The sequence below is a fragment of the Nuphar pumila genome, chromosome 1 (assembly GCF_984573655.1).
Source record: "Nuphar pumila chromosome 1, dmNupPumi1.hap1.1, whole genome shotgun sequence".
In the NCBI taxonomy this organism is placed as follows: Eukaryota; Viridiplantae; Streptophyta; class Magnoliopsida; order Nymphaeales; family Nymphaeaceae; genus Nuphar; species Nuphar pumila.
The window spans coordinates 3,381,972-3,405,561 of NC_143249.1; the positions used below are offsets into that span (position 1 = coordinate 3,381,972).

Consider the following 23,590-nt stretch of genomic DNA (forward strand, 5'->3'; position numbering starts at 1 on the left):
AAAAAACATGCTTTATATAATGTATGAAAAATAATTGTACTGTATGACAAATTTGACGTGTTTTTCGAAGTATTTCATAATTTACCAAATCTGCCAAATGGACAATTCTATAGGTTCTCAATTTTTTCTAAACACTTTTACCCCTAGCACCTACAATTTTTTTATTTTCGTAGATCACGATGCTAAAAGTTGGACTTAAGAAACTCATCAACAAAATTGCAACTGATATTGTGGTATTCTAAAAATTGTTGTGAAAATCCTTTACCTTATGAAATTCTCAAGGAGTATCGCATAAAGTATTACGAAATTACTAAAAACTTGTGAAAGTCCTATATTGCAAAATTCTCAAGGCGTATCACAATGGTATTGCGATTTTTTTTCTAAAGAAATTCCTATCCATAAATGACGCTTCATTTCTTAAACCCTTATTGCAGATGCCCTATTTTTGCAGCCCTAAGGTTCTTTTGGTTCTCAACCGGTAGTCTCCAATCCTTACAGTGACATTTCAACGATATTTCAATTTTGCAAAAATCCATCATCGACAACTGTTCACTGGCGGTGAAAACCCCTAAAGCATGGGAAACACTTTATCGACGATAAGTTTTTCCTGTAAAAGCATGGGTAGTACTTCATCGATAATGAGTTTTTTGGTAAATGCATCAGCGATGAAAAGATTGATGGTACTTCATCGATGGTGAATTTTTTTGATAAAAGCATCGACGATGAAAAGATCAGTGGTACTTCAACGACGATGAGTTTTTTCAGTAAAAGCATCACCGATGAGATCTTATGGCATGGATGAGATAGAAAACCAAAAGTATGTGAGTTCTTCGTGAGTGCAAAAGTTGATAAACTGAAAATTCGTTCTCATCATAAGGAACGTGAAGGATAATGATGTAAAATCAATGGAGGTCCTTTTCTAACAAACTATAAAAACTCCTAAGATGTGTTAGACGATGATGTTTTCTTCCTATGCAATGTATGAGAAACTTCACTTTGTTCAAGCATGAAATGATTGCATTGTATGAGTATTTCAACCCCTTTTTTCATTCGAATGCCCTATTTTTGCAAACCCAAATTTTGAACCCCCTCAAACGATTTTTTCAGCGAATCTCTTATGAATGGTGGAGGCGAATAAGAAATTTTGAAAAAAAAAGAAATTCACAAAATTTTGAATTTTCGCTTTTATAGTACAAAAATCGCTACACAACTTGTAAAGTTCATTGCAAAATTCCTCAAAAGTATGCAAAATTCTTGTAATGTTTGCAAAATTCACAAAGTTTCACATGTGATGCAAAATTTTTGCCGCATTAAATGTGATGTTGAGTTTTCAAAGACTATTTTTGGCTAAACACAAATCGACAACACTGCATCTTGTCGCTAATTTTTTACTCAAAAATGAAGGAATATGAAAAAACACAAAAAAAATAAAGATTCTAGACAAAAACATACTAAAAAACGACGAACAAACTCTAAGATTCAAACCCTTCAATGTTCCTAAAACAATAGATGAACAGACACAACTACACCTATCCCAGTGATTATATGCTATTTTCTTGCCGCTTGTGCCAAAATTTTTAAAAAATAAAAACAATAATAAAAAAAGATCAGGACATTAACCCTTCAAAACCACCAAAATCTCATTATGATAAATGATTGAAAAGAAGTCTTCTAAAACACAGTGTTCAGTTGTAATAGGCTGTAGAACTATTTTTGGTTTCAGTTTTGGCTCTAAAAAACAAGAACCCTAAAGAGGTTTTCGATTCCAACTCAAAACAAAAGTTCAAATTCTTGGTCTAAACTTTAAGCTTTAATGTCGGGTGACTCATATATAAATCTAAAAACAAAAGCTTTTCAAAAGATTTTTGAGAAAATTCACAGAGTTGCAAAATCCATGAAATACTTGAGAACATTAAAAAGATCTTTAAAAAAATTTAAGAACCTGCAAAATTGTTCATTTGAGAATTTTGGTAAATTTTGAAGCATTATTGAAAACACGTCATTTTTATCATACAGTACGATCATTTTCAGTATAATGTAAACCAAAAGAATTTTGAAAGTCATTAAATATCAACTTGAAATGGACTAATCTTAAAAAAGCTGTGATTTTATTTCAAAAAGACAATCCAAAGTATGATTGATAGCCAAGAAAATGTAGAATATTTGCCTGTTGAACGTTTTGTCACCTCTATGGTAAGAGAGGTATTTACATGAGTCTAAATATTTTTAACGAAATTTTAATCAACTGTACAAACATAAAGTTTTCAGAGAGGAAGCTTAATCCCCTTGTCTTTATATATATATATATATATATATATATATATATATATATATATATATATATATATATATATATATATATATATATATATATATATATATATATATATATATATATATATATATATATATATAAAGGCAAGCCGGGGTTAGGCAGACCCTAACAGTTGCAACGTCCCAACACAAGGTGACGTGCACTCGTAACCCCCGTCTTTATATTCTTGACGCATATAAACCCACCTTTCATATATGTTATATATTGAAACTTTCGTTTTAGCCGCAGAAAGAGGCTTCGGTGCTTCTGTGAAACAGTAGGGCCTATGGAAATGCATGGGGTGCTGTGCCTTTCTGTGGAATCCCCTTTCTGTGGCACACAAACTTGAATCCAAGAGAACAGGAAAAACCAAAAAAATTCTCCAACTTTACTCAGAATAGATTGACTGAATTGTTTACGTTCATATTACAGAATCCGAATCCTTTTGAATAAGTAAATTTCTAAACCGGATAAAATTATATTTAAAGAAATAAAAGAATCCCCTTTCGACATCAGCTTTTAAAATGATGTCCACTAGCCTTATTCTAAAGACTTTTGAGCATATTTTCTTGTCCAAAACACTTCTGTTACATCATTTTCTATTTGGTTTCCATAAACCAAAAGGTAACTCTTGCCAGCAAAAATGAACCACCCACCCCCTTTTCTATCACCAACCAAACGCTGCATTTGGCCACTGCTAACCCCCCATTGAAGTTTGGCTTCCTTTATTAATCAGCCCCAACTAAAGAACAAATCTTCTATTATAGTCCAACCAAGTTGAAGAAAAAGTCCAAGCTGTTAGTTTATGTCGGCATTTATGCAAAAATAAAACTTAAGCTTGAAGTACCAAGGGAAACATTAATGTCATTCCAGATGCATGCTTGGTATGATGGGATTGCATAAAAGTTCAAGAGAAGAATCATTTGCTGTGATGTGTATAAACATAATTACTAATGTATTAAGGAATTAAACTATTTAGCCATAATATGTCACCTGCATATCATCATAAGTTCTTATTCACTTAAAGAGTGTCTTTTGAAAGCTCATAATTTACAGTACATTGTCTAAAATGTGTCATGATTTTATGATGATACATCTTACTGTTTCGTCATTTATAGAAATATCTTCTTATTTTTCTATCTATTTATTTTATACCCCTTTTTTCAATAAAAACATAAAACATAAAAAAATTCAACTTCTCATAAGAAATTGGCCATCTTTTTTGCTATTTAAAACCATACCCTCTATGGCTGTCTATTCTCCTTTATTTTATTTTGAAGAATGACTTGTATCAACATGGTATTAAAGTCAAGACAAATGAAAGAAATTGAGCTTTAGCACTTCCATTCCATATATGGTGTCCATTCTGAACAGTTTTAAAAAGAAGGTACTGTAATGTTTGAAAAATGAAAACCAACCCTCTTTTTTTAACCTTTTTGAAAAAATATGATGGCAAGAATCATCATCTCGTACTTTACATCACTTTTGTTTAAACAAAGAAAGAGAAGATATTCTGGAATTATCTAACCAGATATGAAGTCCAGTTTGGATCTTAGGTCCAACAATATCATGGTAGCGTGGAAGAGAATAGAACCATTATAATAAGAAATTCTTCCCAGTCCGATAAAATAATTGTAAGGGAAAATTTACTAAAATGAGTGCAGTTTGTGTCATATGATGAAGCCATGAATAGGCATCACACCCTCATGTGTCTTATTTTGTGCCATTTTATGATTTAGTAGACCGTGGGTCATGAAAATATGAAAAGATCAAAATTTCAAACAAACTACCCATATGTCAAAGGGGCTTTAGAGGCACTCTCTTGAAGCAGAAAACCCCATGTTTCTCTAAAAGAAGGGGAAGCACATTTTAAATATTAATGCTAACTATAGAAAATTCAAGTAATTTTAGTAATTATGCAAATATATAAGGGTGGCATGAGCATGATAGTTGTGGTTACATGTGTACATTGTGGAAATCAGATATGTGCATGTGTATATTGCAAGAAGATGGAACCCACAACCGAATCGTCACAAATAATCTCTTAAAGAACCATAAAGGTTCATACACAAAGCATTCACTCAAGAACCACTAAGGTTCATCCACAAAGTACCCAAAAGAGAATGCACAAATAAAAAGTAAAGAATGAATTTAATTCAAGTGGGATTAAACCCACACCAACAGTAGTATATTACAAAGGGAAGAGTCCCCTATTTATAACTAAAGAAATGAGAAGGGAGAGGGAGTCGTTGGCAGCTGTTGGGAGCCCAACGTCTCTCTACTTTATGGCTTTTGACTTTTGGTCAAAAAGCATAAAGTTTACATATGTCCAAAAAACTGAAATTTAATGTTAACTATAACTAAACTATGTATCTAAACTGAAAAGAAAAGATTAAAGATTACACATGATGAAAAATTTACACATGAGATTATCTATCAGATTACATTTTTTAGCACTCCCCTCAAACTTACGGTTGAACAACCGAAAGTTTATCCAAAAGAAAGTGAAATCGAGGAACAACGAGAGGTTTGGTAAAGAAATCCGCCAGTTGATATTTTGAAGAGATATGGAAGATCAATGATGCCTTGTAGGAATTTTTCTCGCATGTAGTGGCAGTCCATCTCGATATGCTTGGTTTGTTCGTGGAATGTACGATTGCTGGTAATGTAAATAAAACTTTTATTGTCACAACATAGTCGTAATGCTCCTGTACTCCCAATACCCATATCTTGAAGCAGTCGCCTCAACCAGACTACTTTCATGATGGTTGTAATCATGACTATGTACTCTGCTTCTGTTGGCGAAAAAGAGACCTTTTATTACTTCTTACACCTCCAAGAAATCAACGATTCTCCTAAAAACACACAATGTCTAGTAGTCGAGTGTCGATCATTAGGATCACCCCACCAATTTGCATCAGTATAAGCAGTTAATTCTAATGAAGTAGACAAAACAAATCCTCTAAAACTGAAAGTTTTAATATATCTAATAATGCGTAACACAACTCTCATATGAACAATGGTAGGAGCATGCTGGAATTGACTTGTTGTGTGAACAACATGTGCAATGTTAGGTCTGGTGATGGAAAGGTAAGACAACGCCCCAACAACTTGTTTGGAAGGTGTTGGGTTCTCAAGTGGTTCGCTATCGTCAATCTTCATTTTGATATTTACAACTTCAGGAGTGTCAACATGTTTTTCATCTATGATTCCTGACCTGTCAACAATATCAAGAGCAAATTTAGATTGAGTTAGTAAATATCCTCTAAGAGAATAAGTCACTTCAATACCAAGAAAAAAATTTAAAAACCCTAAATCACTCATTTCAAAATTGTTTTTGAGAAATTTTTTGATATTGTCAACTCCCTGTTTGTCACTTTCTATGATGATCATGTCGTCCACATAGAGAAGAAGAATAATAATACCTCCATTAGATTTCTTAATAAACAAAATTAAAAACCAAAATCAAGCATAACTTCACCGAACTTATCATATCAAGCCTTTGCATTCTTGACATCCATCTGAAAGATATGTCATTTCTTTACAGAGACAAGAGCTATTAAGGTTCTTACGGTAGTCATTCTAACGACTGGCGCAAATAGTCTATCCAATATTCTTGAAAATAACCTTTGGCAACTAGTCGGGCTTTAAATCTTTCAAGAGTGTCATCACTCTTGGTTTTAACTTTGTATGCCCATCGACATCCTATGAGCTTCTTTCCGGGTGGAATATCTTGAATAGCCTATGTATTTGCCTTTTTAAGGCATTTAACTATGTTGTCATGGCTTCGACCCATTCTGAATGTTCTTTTGTTGTATCATAATTAGACAGTTACATGTAGGAATGTAATAAGGCAATATACGCTTGAAAATTTGATGAAAAAGACTATAGGATACAAAATTTTTGGGCACTTTTGACACCCTAGATGATCTTCTTGTTTCTATTTGATCATGTGCTCTAGTATATTTTTTTAGAGCACAAGGTTGCTCTAGATTACCTCGTCTGAAGTATTGAATGCAGTCTGGATGAGATGATTCGGTGCTCATTATATAATTTTGATCTTCTTGATCAACTTCTCCTTCATTAGTCTCTGGAACTAAGTCTAATAAGGAGTATTCATCAATTTCTCTCGAATCTTTAACTTCAAAAAAACTTTCGTTTTCTAAAAAGGATACATTCTGTGACATATAACTTTCTAGTTCTGAGATTAAGACATCTATAACCTTTTTTATTGTTAGCATAACCAAGAAACGCACATGGAATGGAACGAGGAGAGAGTTTGTCATTTTTGTTAGATAAAACAAAACATTTGCAACCAAATACCCTTAACCTTGAATAATCTTAAATTTGTTTGAAAAGTTTTTCAACAGGTGATATATTGTTTAACAAGGATGATGGCATTCTGTTAATGAGATATACCAGCCCAAAAATTTTTGGGCACTTGATGAGTAATGAGTAGAGTTCTTGTTGTTTATATAATATGCCTATGTTTTCTTTCTGCTAAACTATTTTGATGTGGAGTATATGGAATGATCTTTGATGTGTAATACCATGTAAATTCAAATAATCGTTAAATTCTTTTGATAAATACTCAACCCGTGAATCAGTGCGAAAAATAGAGATGTCATTCTTAAATTGGTTTTGACCAGGTTATGAAATATTTGAAAAGGAAAAAATACTTCAGATTTATGTTTAAGAAAATAAATCCAAGTATGCCTTGTAAAGTCATCTACGAAAATGATATAGTACGAAAAACCTCCTTCAGATATGACAGGTGAGGACCCCATACATCTGAATGTACTAACTCAAGAGGTCAAGAAGAAATAAAATTTCTTTCTTGAAAGGGTAGTTTCTTCATTTTTCCAAGAATACATTTTTCATATTTAAATGTCTCAGAATTACAAAAGTTTTTTATATTTGAAAAAGGATGAATCTTGGATATGCTAGGACGACCAAGTCTCCTGTGCTATAGATCCAAGTCATTTTTCTGAACATTACAACATAGTATATTCTTGAGAATTTCCAAAAAGTCCATGTAATATAGGCCTCCTTCTCTATGGCGTTTCCCAATCAGCTTCCCTGACTGGTGATCCTGTACTCGACAATCACGAGAGGAGAAGGAAATGTTATATCCATGGTCAGTTAATTTGTGATTTAATTTTGAAATATACCTAATTTGTGGAATGTAAAAACCTTTTAAGTATTGAGAAACATTTTCAAAATCTTCTATTGCTTTAATTTCTAGTGATGTCTCATTACTAGTAAAAACATTAGACTCATTTGAGTTATAACATTCAGATAACATATTAATGTTTGGAGTCATATGAAATAAAACACCTGAGTCAAGAAGCCATAGAGATTTACCTGGATCGAAGGTGGTAACTGAAGAGATTGCAACTCCTGTAGATGAAGATGCTCCCTTGAGTAGAGGTTGAAGTGCTTCCATCAATTGTACTAGAGACATACTTCCAATGGAAGATTCACTTGATTCTTGTGGTGGTCCAATAGAGGCAACCTTTTTCTCATAAGGTCTTGTTTTTCATCATTTCCCCTTCCATAGTTAGGGGGTTTGTAAGTTCTAACATAGTTTCCTGGTTTTGAGACAGTTAGAACTGAGTCGCCATCACACTTGGTGATTCTATTCTTAAGTATATTTTCTTTCATACTTAATTCCTCTATTGTGTCCTCTATTGAAGGTACCTTTCCACGATGGAGAATAATAGACTTAGTGGATTCAAATTCCGATCTTAATCCACTAATAAAATGAAAAAAAATGCTTTGCATTGATTTGATTTTGGCAAAATTCAATATCTTGTGGACAATGCCACTTTGGTTCAAGAAGAGCTAACTCTTCCCAAAATTCCAACAAGCCATTGTAGTACTCCCTAATGTTCTTGTCTCCTTGAATCATATTTTTTACTTTGATTTGTAGATTGCACACATGTGCAATATCTTTAAGAGAATACATTCTCTTAAGGTAATCTCACGCATCATTTGCATACTCAAATTTTGCAAGACTTGAGCATTTCTTTATGTCAACGCTTGTAATGAGCCAAAACATGATCTTGGCATGTCCCATTCTCCACTCCCACTTTTTTTCATAAGTGGAGATGGCCTTAATCCTTTCTACTTCCGTGAGAGGTTCTCCTTTGTCCTTTGTAAGAATTAGTGTAGGTTTCATATCGGTCCCATCCACTAATCCCCATAATCCCTTTCCCTATATAAGATGCTTCATAAATGAAGCCCATGTGATATAATTGGAATCATTGAATTTGATGGGCTTAATGGTATCATTATCATTGTCATCCATTTTACAATTTTGGGAAAGAGATAAAGAGAAGAAGAAATAGGGAAAAAACAAAAAAGAAGATAAAGAAAAGAATACTCTACCACAAACGGTGAGTACAAGTATTCCTTCAAGCTTTCAAGCCTTCGCACGATTACAACTTCAAGGAACACCACTTCCTTTCAAAAACGCGAGTAGCACACTTCTCAATGCACCGAAAGAACTTAGCTTGATCGCTTCAACCAACGGCTCTGATACCATGCAAGAAGATGGAACCCATAACCGAATCGTCACAAATAATCTCTTAAAGAACCATAAAGGTTTATACACAAAGCATTCACTCAAAAAACCACTAAGGTTCATCCACAAGTACCCAAAAGAGAATGAACAAATAAAAAGTAAAGAATGGATTTCATTCAAGTGGGATTAAACCCACACCAACAATAGTATATTACAACGGGGAGAGTTCCCTATTTATAACTAAAGAAATGAGAAGGGAGAGGGAGTCGTTGGGCTCCCAACGACTCTATTTAGAGATGTTAGGAGTCCAGCGTCTCTCTACTTTATGGCTTTTGACTTTTGGTCAAAAAGCATAAAGTTTACATATGTCCAAAAAACTGAAATTTAATGTTAACTACTCTAATCCTAATGTAACTAAACTATGTATCTAAACTGAAAAGAAAATATTAAAGATTACATATGATGGAATATTTACATATGAGATTACATTTTTTAACATATATACATAAAGATAAAAATTTAATACAACATATAAGAAGAAAATTTACAAAAGATAGAGCGTCTTTGTTTTACTAAGCTTTCATGAATACTTGGGGCATGTTTATTTTGGCCACAGGTGAGAAAGTGAAGGTCGAGAAATTAGAAGCTGAGAGAGTAGAAGTTGAGAAAGTAGATCACAAGGTCAACCTTGTTATTTACTTTCACAAGTTTCAAGGTAAGAAGTGGCAAAAACAATCACAACCGACAATCACAATCACTACTTTTTCATGTTCCACTAACTTTGAGAAAGTTATGGTGATTGTGATTTGCAATCACAAGAACCAAAAATCACAATGCATTACAAACATGCCCTTAAACACCCTTACACTATCTCACACTTTCACAACACACTAAACACTATCACAACTTAAAAAAGAACAAAAGAAAGAAGTCTTGCACTTTAGACGTGTCCCATGGTCAGTTCTCCCTATTTATAGACATGTAGAAGAATCATATGTTTTCAACGATTTTACTTAGATTTTTGCAGTTCTTTCCTTTAACTAGTAGAATTCATGCTTTATTTTCCCACTTCTTTTGGGTAGACTAGATCCTTCTTTTTTGTTTTTAGTTCTTGTTTCCTCCTTTTAGATAAGAACCTCCATTATTGAGCCCTGTAGTTGATAATAACTTCAGCTTTAAAGGTATGATTGGTTACATTTCATGTGATTTCGAATTTGCATTTTTTTCTCATTTGCATGAGATTCCAAATCACATGTTTGGTTAACTGTGCTAATGAGATTCATTCTCTCATTTGTATGAGATTTCAAACCACATTTGAATGCAATCAAACGTGCCCTAAGTGTTTTGCTTTGGTAACATCTTTGCATTATTTTTTACTTTATGATTTGATGGGGCAAGTCTTACTATCATTGTTGAACGTGGACGTAATTATTTCATTATCATAACTTTGTTTAGAGGAGAAAAATAATTTAAGATTGATTTCTCCTCTGATGTGTTTGTTTCTTTCATAGTTCTTTCTAATAAAATATTCAAGGGTTGTGTGTAGAATTTTCCGTTAAGTCTCACTTTTTTGTATACTTCCAATTGAAGATCTTTTTTGCTTTTTCTGAAACATTTTCAATAAGATTTTTTCCTAAATCTTCTTAAAGTAGCCAAAATTAGGCCTTTGGGCTGACTTAAGCCTCTAACCATTTAATACATTACTTTGTAATGTACTCAGTAGAACACCACAATATTAGTTGTTTTGGGTTGCATATTAAATCCTAAGGTCTATAGGTCTAAAGTTAAGACTTTAGATAAATGAGGATCTGATAAATCCACCAAAAGGTTAGGGCAGGCGTTAAAGAACATTGACTCTTGGCTCAGACATGCTTACACTAAGCTTAGAAGAGAATTTGTATATTTCAGATTCCTGCAATCTCTTAAGCTAACTAATATAGTTGTATGGACTATGGAGTCCTTGACTTCACTGCGACCTGTACCAACAGTAAGTGTGAATATTTGTACACAGAATTAGATGTCATGGCTTCTAAATCTTTTTTATAAAATAATTGTAAAAACACTCGTGTCTCTGCCAATATATTTCTTTTATTGGCACTTTATGGACATTTCAATTTGTTACACTTTTTTTCGATATTTTCGAAACATATAGATGACAAGTTTCTAGCAACCATGGATCTAACATAGGGTTTCCAAATATATCAAATGGTGAAAGACTTAAATAAACACAAAAGCTTAATTTTGACCACTTCAAAAGAAGATCCAAGAAATTTCTTATTGAAAATACAAATACATCAGAAAAAGATATTGAATTTGAAGTTATAAAAAAGTGATAAACTTAATGAAAAATTCTTCGCAATTCTTAAATATTTTATTCAAAAGAACTATAGCAAAAACAAGCACATCACAGAAAATCCACCCTCAAATTATTTTATCTCCTCTAAAATAGGATGAGATAAACATTAGCCATATTCACGTTTAGCAATGACAGTGCAACCTCTTTGCCTCATTAGCTCATTAAAAAAAAACAAAAAATAGGGAAAAAATGTCATCAACAAAAAAAAGAGACTTAAAGTGGAAGTTATCATCAAATACAAAACTCAATAACAGGGGCAGAACCAGAAAATTTATGTAAGGAGGGCCGGAATATATATATATATATATATATATATATATATATATATATATATATATATATATATAGAGAGAGAGAGAGAGAGAATACAATGCCCTTTAATCAGTTTGTTTGGCTCGTTTATCTTTAACTTAAATAAATAAATAAATTATTTAATAAAAAAAAGTAAATAAGTAACCTTGGCGAATGTATGTTTCATGAGAAAACAAGTAAACAACAATGAAATGTAGATGAAAAAATTTAGTTTTTTATCCTCAATTTTTTACTTAGGATTATGGGGCACCAAAAATAAGAGAACAAGTAGGGCTTTTGCCTTTTAGCCCATTAAACAATAAAAAAAAGGACCTAATGTCATGCCCATGTTAATGTGAATATGATAGAAGAACAAAAAAAAACATGTTCATGTGAATATGATAAAAATATCTAGAACAACCCTATGTGTGAGAGAGAGAGAGAGTGTGCCCATATCATTGTGAATATGATAGAAGAACAAAAAAACATGTTTGTGTGAATATTGTAAAAAATATAGAAAAGCTACAACCGTATGAGAGAGAGACCAATGGGAGGTAAAAGGGAGTCGTCTTGTATATTGTAATAAAATCTTATCCTTATGTATATGTTAATTGTTATTCTCCTTGTTTACTTTTGTTGCATCGTTGTTCATGCCAGTATGCACAAATAGGATCAATCATCATAATACAGTATGCTTTATTTTGATAATGATGGACAGATGCAAGCCATCATTAGAGAGTAATATAGATGAGACATCCCTAAATGATGTTTGCAGAACTTCATTTTGACCTCTGTGCATCTCTGTGTGGGTTTGTATATGTGTTCCATGCATGTGATTGTGCCATATCTAGAAAAAAACTTCTGGACCTATTCAGCAGCACTAGTATCATACCTCATACCAACTTTTTGATAATTGACTGTGTTGCCTATTCACTGAATATCAATGAATGGTCAACATCAACACATTCAATGTGTGCATGTGTTTACCGATAATAGAATGACAAATAGTAACTTCACTAACTCAACCAGTAACACATTTATCTTGAAATTTATATGAGAACTAGAGAATTCCAATCCGATCCCCTAAAAATGTTATAGTCGGAATCCCCTGAACATCCACCCTGCATCCCCTAGGAGTTCAGAGAACAAGTTTTGCAGGTATCTCTAATGTGGTGCACATGCCACAAATCTTTCTTAAGACATAAAGGTCTATAAGGCTATGTTTGGGAGCCTTGAACTGGATGTTGTGTTGTGGTTTTCCCCATGCTCTCATACTCTCTTGCTGATTGGGCACAGTGGCATTGCTGAAACAATGCATTGGGAATGGTGTTGGCAGCCCCAACACCACATTTCAACACCATTCACAAGTGGATGTTTTTAGCAACTCCCTCTCAACATCACACATTGGCAAAACAATATTTTGGCAACACCCTGAAACTGTATTTCTGTAACGCCCCAAAATTTCGACTTGTGATTTTCGAAACCTTATCGAAAACCTTTCAAAGATTTAAAGTTTAATATTTAAAAACAACAGCGGAAGACATTTAGAAAGGAACACGAGTCAACAATCCTGGGTACGTTAGCTGAAAAATCATCATTCACATGTACAACATCTTAAAGGAATTTAAGAAGTAAGACAATCGATTAAAATCTGCAGTTTATTACAAAATGAGCATTTTATTCCAAGGTTTAATAAATCTAAGAAAAACTCCAAAAAGTCCCAAAGCTAAGCCGTCAGCAGAAAGAAGATGAATCTTGATCCATGTTGCACCACGCCATCGGCTGCCCGTAAGGTCCTACTCCTCACCTGCCCATGAAATGGGTCAGTTTTACAACAAACCAGTAGGTGCACGAACAGATAAGTAGAATGAAAATAAAACAAGATATTCATGAGATAAGCAGTTATGATATTTAAGCAATTAAAACAATTGTAGTCTATTCTAACAAATGTAATAAGTGCAAAGAGAAGCAGTGTGAGTCTCAGTCATCTATATCTATTCATGAATATATTATTTAAGTTCTGATATTAACTGGCCTGTGGGTACGCACAGACGCGAAACGTAGAAACAGCCGAGACCGATCCGGGGGTTTATTATGTCAGGTGTTTTCATTAACCCGGATGGCTGACTGAGTCCGCTCCTAAGGGGACGGTCAGTGACCAAGAGAGTAAATCCCCAAAGGCATTCGTGGCCCATGGATGCATCCAACTTCTGCAGAAGTGCCTGGGAATTTCCACCTAGGATAATTTATGGTAATCCCAATTCCCCTAACTCCGATGACTGGGGAAAACCGAGTCTTTTGCTCGTGGAGTGGTTGTTAACAACCTGTCCATCGGAGTCTTTGTACCATCCATCCTCTCCCTTGATGAACCGTGAAGATCGGATGGGTACGACGGGGGTTTCTTAACCGCTGCCCCATCCTACATGCTCTGGTCCCTTAGACCCACTCGAGCATCTTGCCTGTGAAGGCGAAAATGGTCATCATTTATGTGATCTCAGCAATGTGCTAATTGCACTCATCGAGGTTGCTACAACCTCCTTAACCTACCATCGTAACCCACATGGGACGTACTTGTCCAAAAGTACGATCATACCTTCCTAGAGGTACAACTACGATAAGGTTTTATGATTTCTTTGGTTCCTACATGTCATGTTTTGCTTTTCTGAGCAATTGGCCCGTGGAGGCCGATATTATTACATCCAAAACAATAAAGTGTAAATTTCACACTTCAATACACTCCATGATCTTACATAAAATTCATACCGTACTTGCCTTAAGGTTCGATTACAATAGCAATTGCAGTGCATTCGGAATCTATTCACAAAGTCTACCTTAAGTATGCAGTTCCAGAGGAGTAATCATGCAAGATAGACAATCATCAGTTAAGTAATCTTGCACGTAAACAGGCATGCCAATTAAACTACTTGATGAGTCTACTAAAAGAATTTACATTATGCAATTTCAAATGAATCACAAAGAGTAAACTTTGACCAGTCAATATTTCTTCAGATACACAAGTATGCAAATTAACTATTCTACCTCAGAAGTCTTATTTTATTTTGTTCATACATACTATTCGTGCGACTTTCCCCTACCTCGGGATGTCTTGCAGCTGCGTGTGCCTACGCGTGTAGATGATACGAGGCTCGGGCCGCGGAGCCAGAACGAGGGTCCGATGCGAGGTCTGCAACAGTGCTATGTTAATAATAATGCGGAGCAAAAGAAAGACAAACCTGCCTATAGGAAAAAGAGAGGCAGCCGGGGTGTGCCCCTACTGGCCGAAAACCGAAAAACGACAAGGGGCGGGCCCTTGCCTGCAGACAGCAACGGGGCGACAGGGAATGAGCCCCTGTCGACAACTACAGAGGCGGCAGGGGGGTCAGCCCCTGCCAATCGCAAAGAAGCGGCAGGAGCTGAGCCCCTGCCGGCAAAATAAATGTGGCAGGGGCTGAGCCCCTACCAGAAACAAACAAGTGACAGGGGCTGAGCCCCTGCCAGCAACAGCCAAGTGGCAGGGGCTGAGCCCCTGCCTGAAATAATGAAAGTGGCAGGGGCTGAGCCCCTGCCTGCGAAAATGAAAGTGGCAGGGGCTCAGCCCCTGCCAGCAACAATGAAAGTGGCAGGGGCTCAGCCCCTGCCATCAACAATGAAAGTGGCAGGGGCTGAGCCCCTGCCAGAATCGATTAGGTGGCAGGGGCTGAGCCCCTGCCTGCGAAAATGAAAGTGGCAGGGGCTCAGCCCCTGCCAGCAACAATGAAAGTGGCAGGGGCTCAGCCCCTGCCAGCAACAATGAAAGTGGCAGGGGCTGAGCCCCTGCCTGCGCAAATGAAAGTGGCAGGGGCTCAGCCCCTGCCAGAAACGTCAAGTGGCAGGGGCTGAGCCCCTGCCAGAATCATCGAATCGGCAGGGGCTGAGCCCCTGCTGACTGACACGAGACGGCAGGCAAAGAGGTGCCGCAGGGGGTGACTGGACCCCCGCCGGCCCTTCGACAGCCCTACAAGAAAAAAAAAGGTGAAGAAAGGTGACAGGGGCCTGAGGGCACCCTGTCGACCCTCCGAAGGGCACAGGGGACATGGGAGGGCACGGCAGGGGCCATGCGCCGCTTGTCGGCCTCCCGGCGAGGAGACAGAGGGGGGGGGGGGGGAAAGGAGGGAAAAGGGAGGAGAAGAGAAGAGGGAGGAGCATACCTGGGAGCGGTGGCCGGCGTCGGCGACAGGGCGCAGCGAGGGAGGTGACCGGCGCGGAGGGGGGAAAGCTCGAGAGGGCTGCGAGAGGGGGGGGCGAGACTCCCCTCGCCCTCCAACCTCTCTCTTAAAGGCGAAGGGGGGCACCGGAAGGGGAAACCCCTGGTGGGTTTCCCAAATCTTCCCGCAAGAGAAGGGGGAGAAGGGGGGTGGGTAGCGGCGCCCGAATGCTCGGGTTTTTCTTAAAACCCTAACATAAAAAGGGGCCTGGGTCGGGTCCGGACCCGACCCGGCCCGGGTCCAAACAGATTTTTTTTTATGGGATTTTACAATTTCCATCCCAATGCAAGGCTCCCAAACATAGCCTAAATGGTTGATAATTCTCCATTTCTAGGACTAGCCTGATCAGGATACTTGTGTTCAATTGCAATGATGCATGAATAGACTTAACAGCATCAACAACGTAGAAAGTATCAGTTTTTGTATCGAAATATTGTTTCAAACATTATGAAACGAAATGTCTTAAAGAATTCGTTATGTGTGCTACCACCATCTGGTTATGTTACCAAGGTTTAACCTCTTTGCCATTTATCTTAGCATGTATGTTCACAGATATTGATGCTCACCTGATGAATGAACAATGACTTACTCCTGCACCTCATTGTCATTTACACTAGATGAAGAATTGTCAGCATGAACATAAATTTATAATCTAAAATCTGCTTTATGATTACCAGCATGAAAGGAATAATTGATCGCTACAATAAATCCAGAGCTGAAAATCATCAAGATCGGACTTCAACAGCAGAAGCCATGGTATGCATCTGTCACGACTCACATATTTAACTCCTAAAAGTTATGGTTGGGAAGAGTCTTGGTCGTGATGATGATGATGATGAAAATAAATAACTTTGCATAGACCAAAGGCTTGTCATAAATAAGAAATCAACCATGGTTTGCCATCATTACAGGAGGGTAAAGCTTAATAGGAGACATGCCACACTTAACGTCTTGAAGAAAGACATAAAATGTAGCCAATTTATGACAACAGGGATGATATACAGCCTTGTGTGTTAATTGCTTTACTATCTGTGCTTTGCTCCCTAGTGATTTCATTGATTGTTTTTACCTACATGCCATAAAAACGTATAGGCCCTTGTGGTATCATCTTAACTTTCAGCCATGATGACTCGGCAAGTGTTTCAAAAAGAAAACAAAATACCAAGACAAGTTGCTTTCCGTTGAATAGCACAAGGTGCAAATCCTACTACCGGAATTAAAGGTCAGTTGAACGGACCACTTCATGCACAGGCACCAATGAAAGCAGGTGTATATAAATCTGGTCCAAGAAGAAGGAAGTCGGTGATAAACAAATGAAAGCACAGAATTGTTATTTTCATGGATCATACAGAAAATCCTACATCACAGTTCAGTTGCCTGGATGATTAAAATCTTCACCCCTTACTCAGATTAGTTATTGCTTTTGTTCATAATGTGCTACATGCAGAGTCCAGTTGGAAGATGATTATCATGGCTTCTAATCATAATCATTATTCTTCACCATTCTCATATTAGCCACGAAGCCAAAGAGATTAGTATCTCATCCTGTTTGGGAAGAATTTGGCTGAATTTTTACGAAGTAATTTTCAGACAATTTTCAAACTGCTACAATATCATTTTTTCAATCCCATCTAGAGAGAAACTAAGGTTTTTAACTGAAAGCAATTTTCCTGTACATCCAAAGTCTCTAAATAAAAGGTGAAATGGAATTTTCCAACAGCTACTAAGCCAACAATTATCATGACCTGTGTCTTCCAGATATATAGACAAGTCAATAACTTTATTTTCACATGCAAGATGGAGTCCGTTAGAGCCAGTTTTTCACAACTTAACAATCATAGGTTATGGATTTTGGTGTGAATATCAATTATGGGATTTCTATTTTTGTATGTTATATTTTTCCATGATGAATTATATGTTGCATGGACTAACATGTCATATGAATGTACCAGTTATGGCAGAGAGAGGCAGCAAACTTAAGGCAGCAACTGACGAATTTGCAGGAAAACAATAGGTACTCTTCCTGATCACATTTCTAATTGTTTTCTATCTTGATCATCTCATAATACAAACTGTACACCAAATTGTGAAATACTGAAGTACACATTTAAACCATCCAGTTTCCTAAATCCAATAAAATGTAGATGGTGAATTAAAGCACAGAATAAGTAAAGTGAATGTTAAGGAGAAACAAGGAACAAATGCAACCACCAAGCAGGAAACATGACACATCTTTGTTGGCAATTATCATACAAAGTACCTATTAAATAGGAAGATAGGTTAAAAGTGCATCAATATAAAACAATTTTTAGAATAATCATTTTGTATAAAAAATGGAGTTTCCATTCATACTTGGAGTTCTAAAAATGGGCCACCTTGGTTGTTTTCAACGATAATAGACAAAAAATAGAAGTGCATGAAAATGTTATTGATCGTAGGAAAGTAAAAGATTTTACTTAAAACCTGAAAATTTTGATAATTGTATACCAGGAGTAACTGATGTTTATGAAATGCATGGTAGAATACACCACAGTGTGCATAACACCACAGAGATATTTATCGCTAGGGATATTCCAGAAAAAACTAAATATGAAGTGACCATGCAACACATCCTAAAATATAGAAGTACGAGAAGCATAAGGGATCTGTGGTGGCAGCAAAATGTCCAAGGAAATAAGAAACATTCATGAGAAACACATAATCCAGTATATGGATACTTGACAAGACGGAGGGTTTACTTCGTTCAGATTTAGAAAGAACATCCAAATATAAAAGATCCATCAACTTATTAAATGATATGCAGGAAAAGCAGACAGCAATGATATGAAAGGAAACAAAAAAATTAACAGATATAGACATCATTTGGACTAATTCAAAATGAAAATCTGCCAAGTAGATGTGTATCTGCATTTTTACCATTTCACACAGTAAGGGCAGTCTGGTCATTGGATCATGTACAGGAACAGAATGGCATTCTTGCAAAATACATGAGATTGTATTGTACCATTATGCATAAATACCATTATGATTATACATAATGGCAATTAAATGTATTACTTTCTTATTCAAGGGGTACTTAAATGTAATTTTACCCACCCAGGCAGTCATTAACAAAAAAAAGATATGTGACACCCAGCAGATTCTATTGTGGTGACTCTTCCTCAACAGTCAATTTATTCCTCTTCTCCAAGCATACACACAAATCCTATCGCAATCAAATTTACTCTGACAATCAGCATTAGTATTCTACTTTCTTCCGAGATATATTTATAATATGCTCTTATTTTTCTACATCTTCAGTAATCCAACCCAGTGGCCACCATAAACTTTATGGTTTTCTACTTCAATTAGTTACTAAGAAACTTAATTCTGATGATTTTCTGACCTAAAAAAAAGACAATGTGAAGCTTGAGATTGATGGATCACTTGATGGAAATGTGCCTGCACCACCCGAATATGCACCTATGGAGAACACCAATGAGAAAAGTGGTAACATACAGGTGTGGACATCCAATCCTTTTTACCATGATTAGGTAAGAGAGGCCAGACAACAATAACTTATGTGACTAACAGTTTTTTTTGTTGAGGTTCTTATTCAGGTTTCTGCTCATGGCATACAGAACCTTCTTAAGTGGTTTGTTCAAATATCCACGCCTCAGTACATATCAATGGAGAATACTGATGGGAAAGGTGGGAATGCACTGGCGTGAAGATCCAATCCTTTATCATAATTGGGTAAAGAGTGACCACTAAACAGTAGCTTATGTAACTGCCACTCTTTTTCTCAAGGTTCTTATTTAGGTTCCAAACAAATGCATTGCTAGTGGTCTATATAACCTTCTTCACAAGTGTTATTTTCAGATATCCCTGTGTCAGTGATATCAGCCTTTTTTTCTGGTAGGCAAAGCCAGGGGGTTACCCATGCCCAAGACTGCTCGGTTATGATAGTGTCACCTAATCGTCTAGCTATCCCATTTGACCCCAGCTTTGATTATATCAGTTGAAAGAATAATTTAACAGCCCTCATTAAAGTATCTCAACAAGGTGAACACCATAATCGATCAATTAGCAACAATTGATAGTTGTTGCAGAGCAAGACAAGATCATTTAGACACCACCAAGATTTAGGACCAGAATATAAGATCTTGAGAGCTCACTGAGGTAACCAGCCTATCATAAAGTATCTCAACAAGGTGAACATAATCCATCAATTAGCAATAATCGATAGTTGTTTCAGAGCAGGACAAGATCATTTAGACACAACCAGGATTTAGGACCAGAATATAAGGTCTTCAGAGCTAATGGTCACTATATGAGTACCACAGTCCACTTTCGAGGAACTGTAGTGCAGCATGACTCTATAGCCGTTACCAACACATCTAACCCATCACAGGCACAGAACACTCATAAAGTACCAACTGCAAAATTCTTACCAAGGTGCGGAATTTTTTCCCCTCCAAATAGAGGAAGAGGCAAGAACACTTTTTTATCTGAACTAAAGTTCTGGCCATGGGATGCCCCTTTTGCCCAATGATCCTTCCTTCCACCTAACCCTTCAAAGAACCTCTGTGCAACATTTGTGGGCTACACAATCACACTACAGAAAATGATTGGCATAAATCCAAGCGGCTTTTAATGCACAATCGAGCAAAGACTGTTGTTTTCTGTTACTCCTATATCTTTTTCCACATCACAAGCTACTGTTACTATAGCACAATCGAGATCAAATATTCAAGGAGGCAAGGAAGGTGGATGATATATTGACTTTGATGCAGCTAACAATGTTTCTAAAGATGTGGTTTCTCCAAAGTTTCCTAAATTAATTCCTTACCGAAGATAAGGGAATATCATAACTGGTGATGGAAAATCATACCTCATCACATACTTTGGAGATGCACATGTCTGGTTTTGTTGCTTCCCTATCCTTGTTAAATATTTTATTTGTTCCTAAGTTTGTTTATCACCAAGTTCCACTACAATTTTTTTCATGCCTTAACTCATGGATCAAGCCATATCTCATGACACACTCTCACCTACATTACATACGTATATATATACATATATGTATATATACATAATTTATTTCATTTTCTTTTTCTGTACAACCAAAAACCCGATAGGGGTGTTTTGGTAAATTACCATGTACCTTTTCCCTTTTGTACTTTTTATTTTTTCTTTCTTTTCCTTTTTTTATTTCTTTCTTTTCATTTTGGAGGACCATAAGGGGCCCCACCCATCTAGTCGTTGGGGCCCCAACGATCATATTTATGACCGTTGGGGCTCCCAACGACTAGAAGGGAGCCCCCTTTATGGTCCCTCTTTTAGCTCTCCTCCTCTATAAATAGAGGAGGCTCACACTTGTAATTGCATGGGGTTTTCACCCTCTTCTTTATTTCTTCAATAATATCCAACTTATGACTTTAAGTCATTTTCTCCTTTTGTGGGATTTTTGTATACACTTTTAGTGTTCGTGTTCTTGGCTCTTGTGATCACTCTTAAAGAGTGTTTTTGCTTTATTGGTGCTTCCGCCCCTCTTCATTACATGGTATCAAAGCAAGGTTGGTGATCGGGCTTCTCTTTGTTATCTTGGGATGTGTGCCTCTCAAGCTTTTGAAGAAAAGAAGACTATTCGGTACCTATGGAACGCGATTCTAAAGTTGAGCTTTCTTTTAAGCTCAATGGATCCAATTATCTTATGTGGGCCTCCGCTATGAAAAATCATTTAAGAGGTAAGAACTTTGGGGTTTTGTTATGGGAACTACTCCTGAACCCTCTCTTGTTCTCACTAAAATCGAAAATGAGGTTGAAAAAGCTTTAGATGGCGATGAGCGCATCAAAGCTATCAATGACCATCAATCCAAAGTTGAAGATTGGGAAAGTAACCATGCCAAAATTTTGGCATGGTTTATGAACAATGTGGACCTCAAAAATTGTGCTAATATTGCTAAATTTAGAAGGCCCAACGAGGCATGGTTCTTCCTTAAGGGTATGTATACCCAAACTTGCTAGACAATTTTTTTGTCAAGAAAAAATCCGTTCCACTAAACAAATGGATATAAGTGCCCGGGACTACTTTAGCTCTTTAACCCCTCTTTGGGATGAACTTGTTCTTCTTGAGCCTAAATGGGTGGCTCCGGAAGATATTGAGTTGAGAAGGGAACAAATTGAAAAGGAACATTTTTTCCAATTTCTCTATGGTCTTCGACCGGAATTTGAACAAGTTAGGGCATCTCTTCTCCATAGAAGTAAAACCTTACCCATTGAAGACGTCCTTGCCGAAATATGCCAAGAAGAAACTCGACTTGGCCTAAGCATTAAGAGTGATGAAGTTTTGGCCGTTACTAGGCCCGGATCAAATGTAAAAGCATATAGACCTCCCCACTTTAACAAAAATAATGGGTCTAGAAAGGGAGTGATTTGTCACTATTGTAATGAATCGGGACACATTAGACCGGTTTGTCCAAAGCTTAAGGGAAAAGTGGCCGCGGTTGGAGAAAATTCTCCAAAGAAGAAGAAAGTGCCAAAGAGGGAGATATCAAAAGAGGGAGATATCAAAGAGACTCTTAATCATATCTCTGAAGTTCTCCAACATCTTCTCAAGACTTCTTCTTCAACATCCGGAGCCGCCATCGCCTATTCTTCATCACCTCCAGGTATGTGGATACTAGACTCCGGTGCTTCTTTTCATATGACATCTCATAAAAACTCTCTTTCTAATGTTTTTTTCGAACCCATATCTTCTTATGTTTCAACGGCTGATGGGACATCTTTAAAAATTGAAAGTATTGGAACACTTGATTTTAAAACTTCTCAAAAGTTTTTCGTTCCTAAAGTAAGAATCGTTCCAAAGATTAATCTAAATCTTTTTTCTGTTTTCCAAATCACCGATCATGAATGCCTAGTCTCTTTCTCACCTAAAGATTGCACCGTGCAGGATCTCCAGTCAGGGAAGCTGATTGGGCAAGGCCATAGAAGGGGTGATCTTTATTTTATGGACTTTTTGACTCTACCTCCAAAGTCATTTTGCAATCTTATAAAGGACAAAAGTATTGGAATTTGGCATGAGAGACTTGGTCATCGAAATTTTGTAAAGATGTTTTTTTTTCCTTTTTTGGACAATACTTGTAAAGACAAACATATGACTTGTAAAGATTGCATTTTTGGGAAATCTAAAGCTATTTCATTCCCTCAAAGAAATTATTTCACCACTCGACCTTTTGAACTTATTCATACCGATGTATGGGGACCTTCCCCTATTTTATCCAAAGGAGGATTTTCGTACTATGTAGTCTTTATTGATGACTTCACTCGATTTACTTGGATTTACTTTTTAAGTCGCAAATCCGAAGTTTTCACCTTCTTTAAAGATTTTCATGCAATGGTCAAAAATCAATTTTTAGGAAATCTATCAATTCTTAAGTCTGATTCGAGAGGCGAATACATGTCCAATGAATTTCAAAGCTATTTAAAAGAAAATGAAATTTGTCATCAACGTTCTTGTCCCAACACTCCGCAACAAAATGGTCTTGCGAAAAGAAAGCATAGACACATAATAGAAACCACAATAACTTTATTAATTTCAAAAAATATTCCAAAATCCTTTTGGGCCGAAGCAGTTCTAACCTCAACATACCTTATCAATAGAACCCCTTCATCTTCTTTGAAAAATCTTTCTCCATTTGAAAAACTTTACAATATGTCTCCCGATTATAAAAGACTAAGAATTTTTGGATGTAAATGCTTTGTTCTAACTCACAAAAATGATAAACTTTCTCCTAGGGCTATTGAATGTATTTTCTTAGGATATGGCGAAAAACAAAAAGGTTATCGATGTTTTGACATACTCAAAAACAAACTTT

General features: G+C 36.3%; 1 protein-coding gene across 1 annotated transcript in view; it reads left to right on the forward strand.

Moving 5' to 3' along the window:
* The window catches only part of LOC149847705 (MADS-box transcription factor 23-like), a 44,855-nt gene that overhangs the window by 16,938 nt on the left and 4,327 nt on the right, over positions 1–23,590 (forward strand). Inside the window, exons 2-3 of the mRNA XM_089996003.1 lie at positions 16,409–16,487; positions 17,684–17,745. Of these exons, the coding sequence (XP_089852129.1) occupies positions 16,409–16,487; positions 17,684–17,745 (141 nt within the window). The remainder of the gene's footprint in view (positions 1–16,408; positions 16,488–17,683; positions 17,746–23,590) is intronic.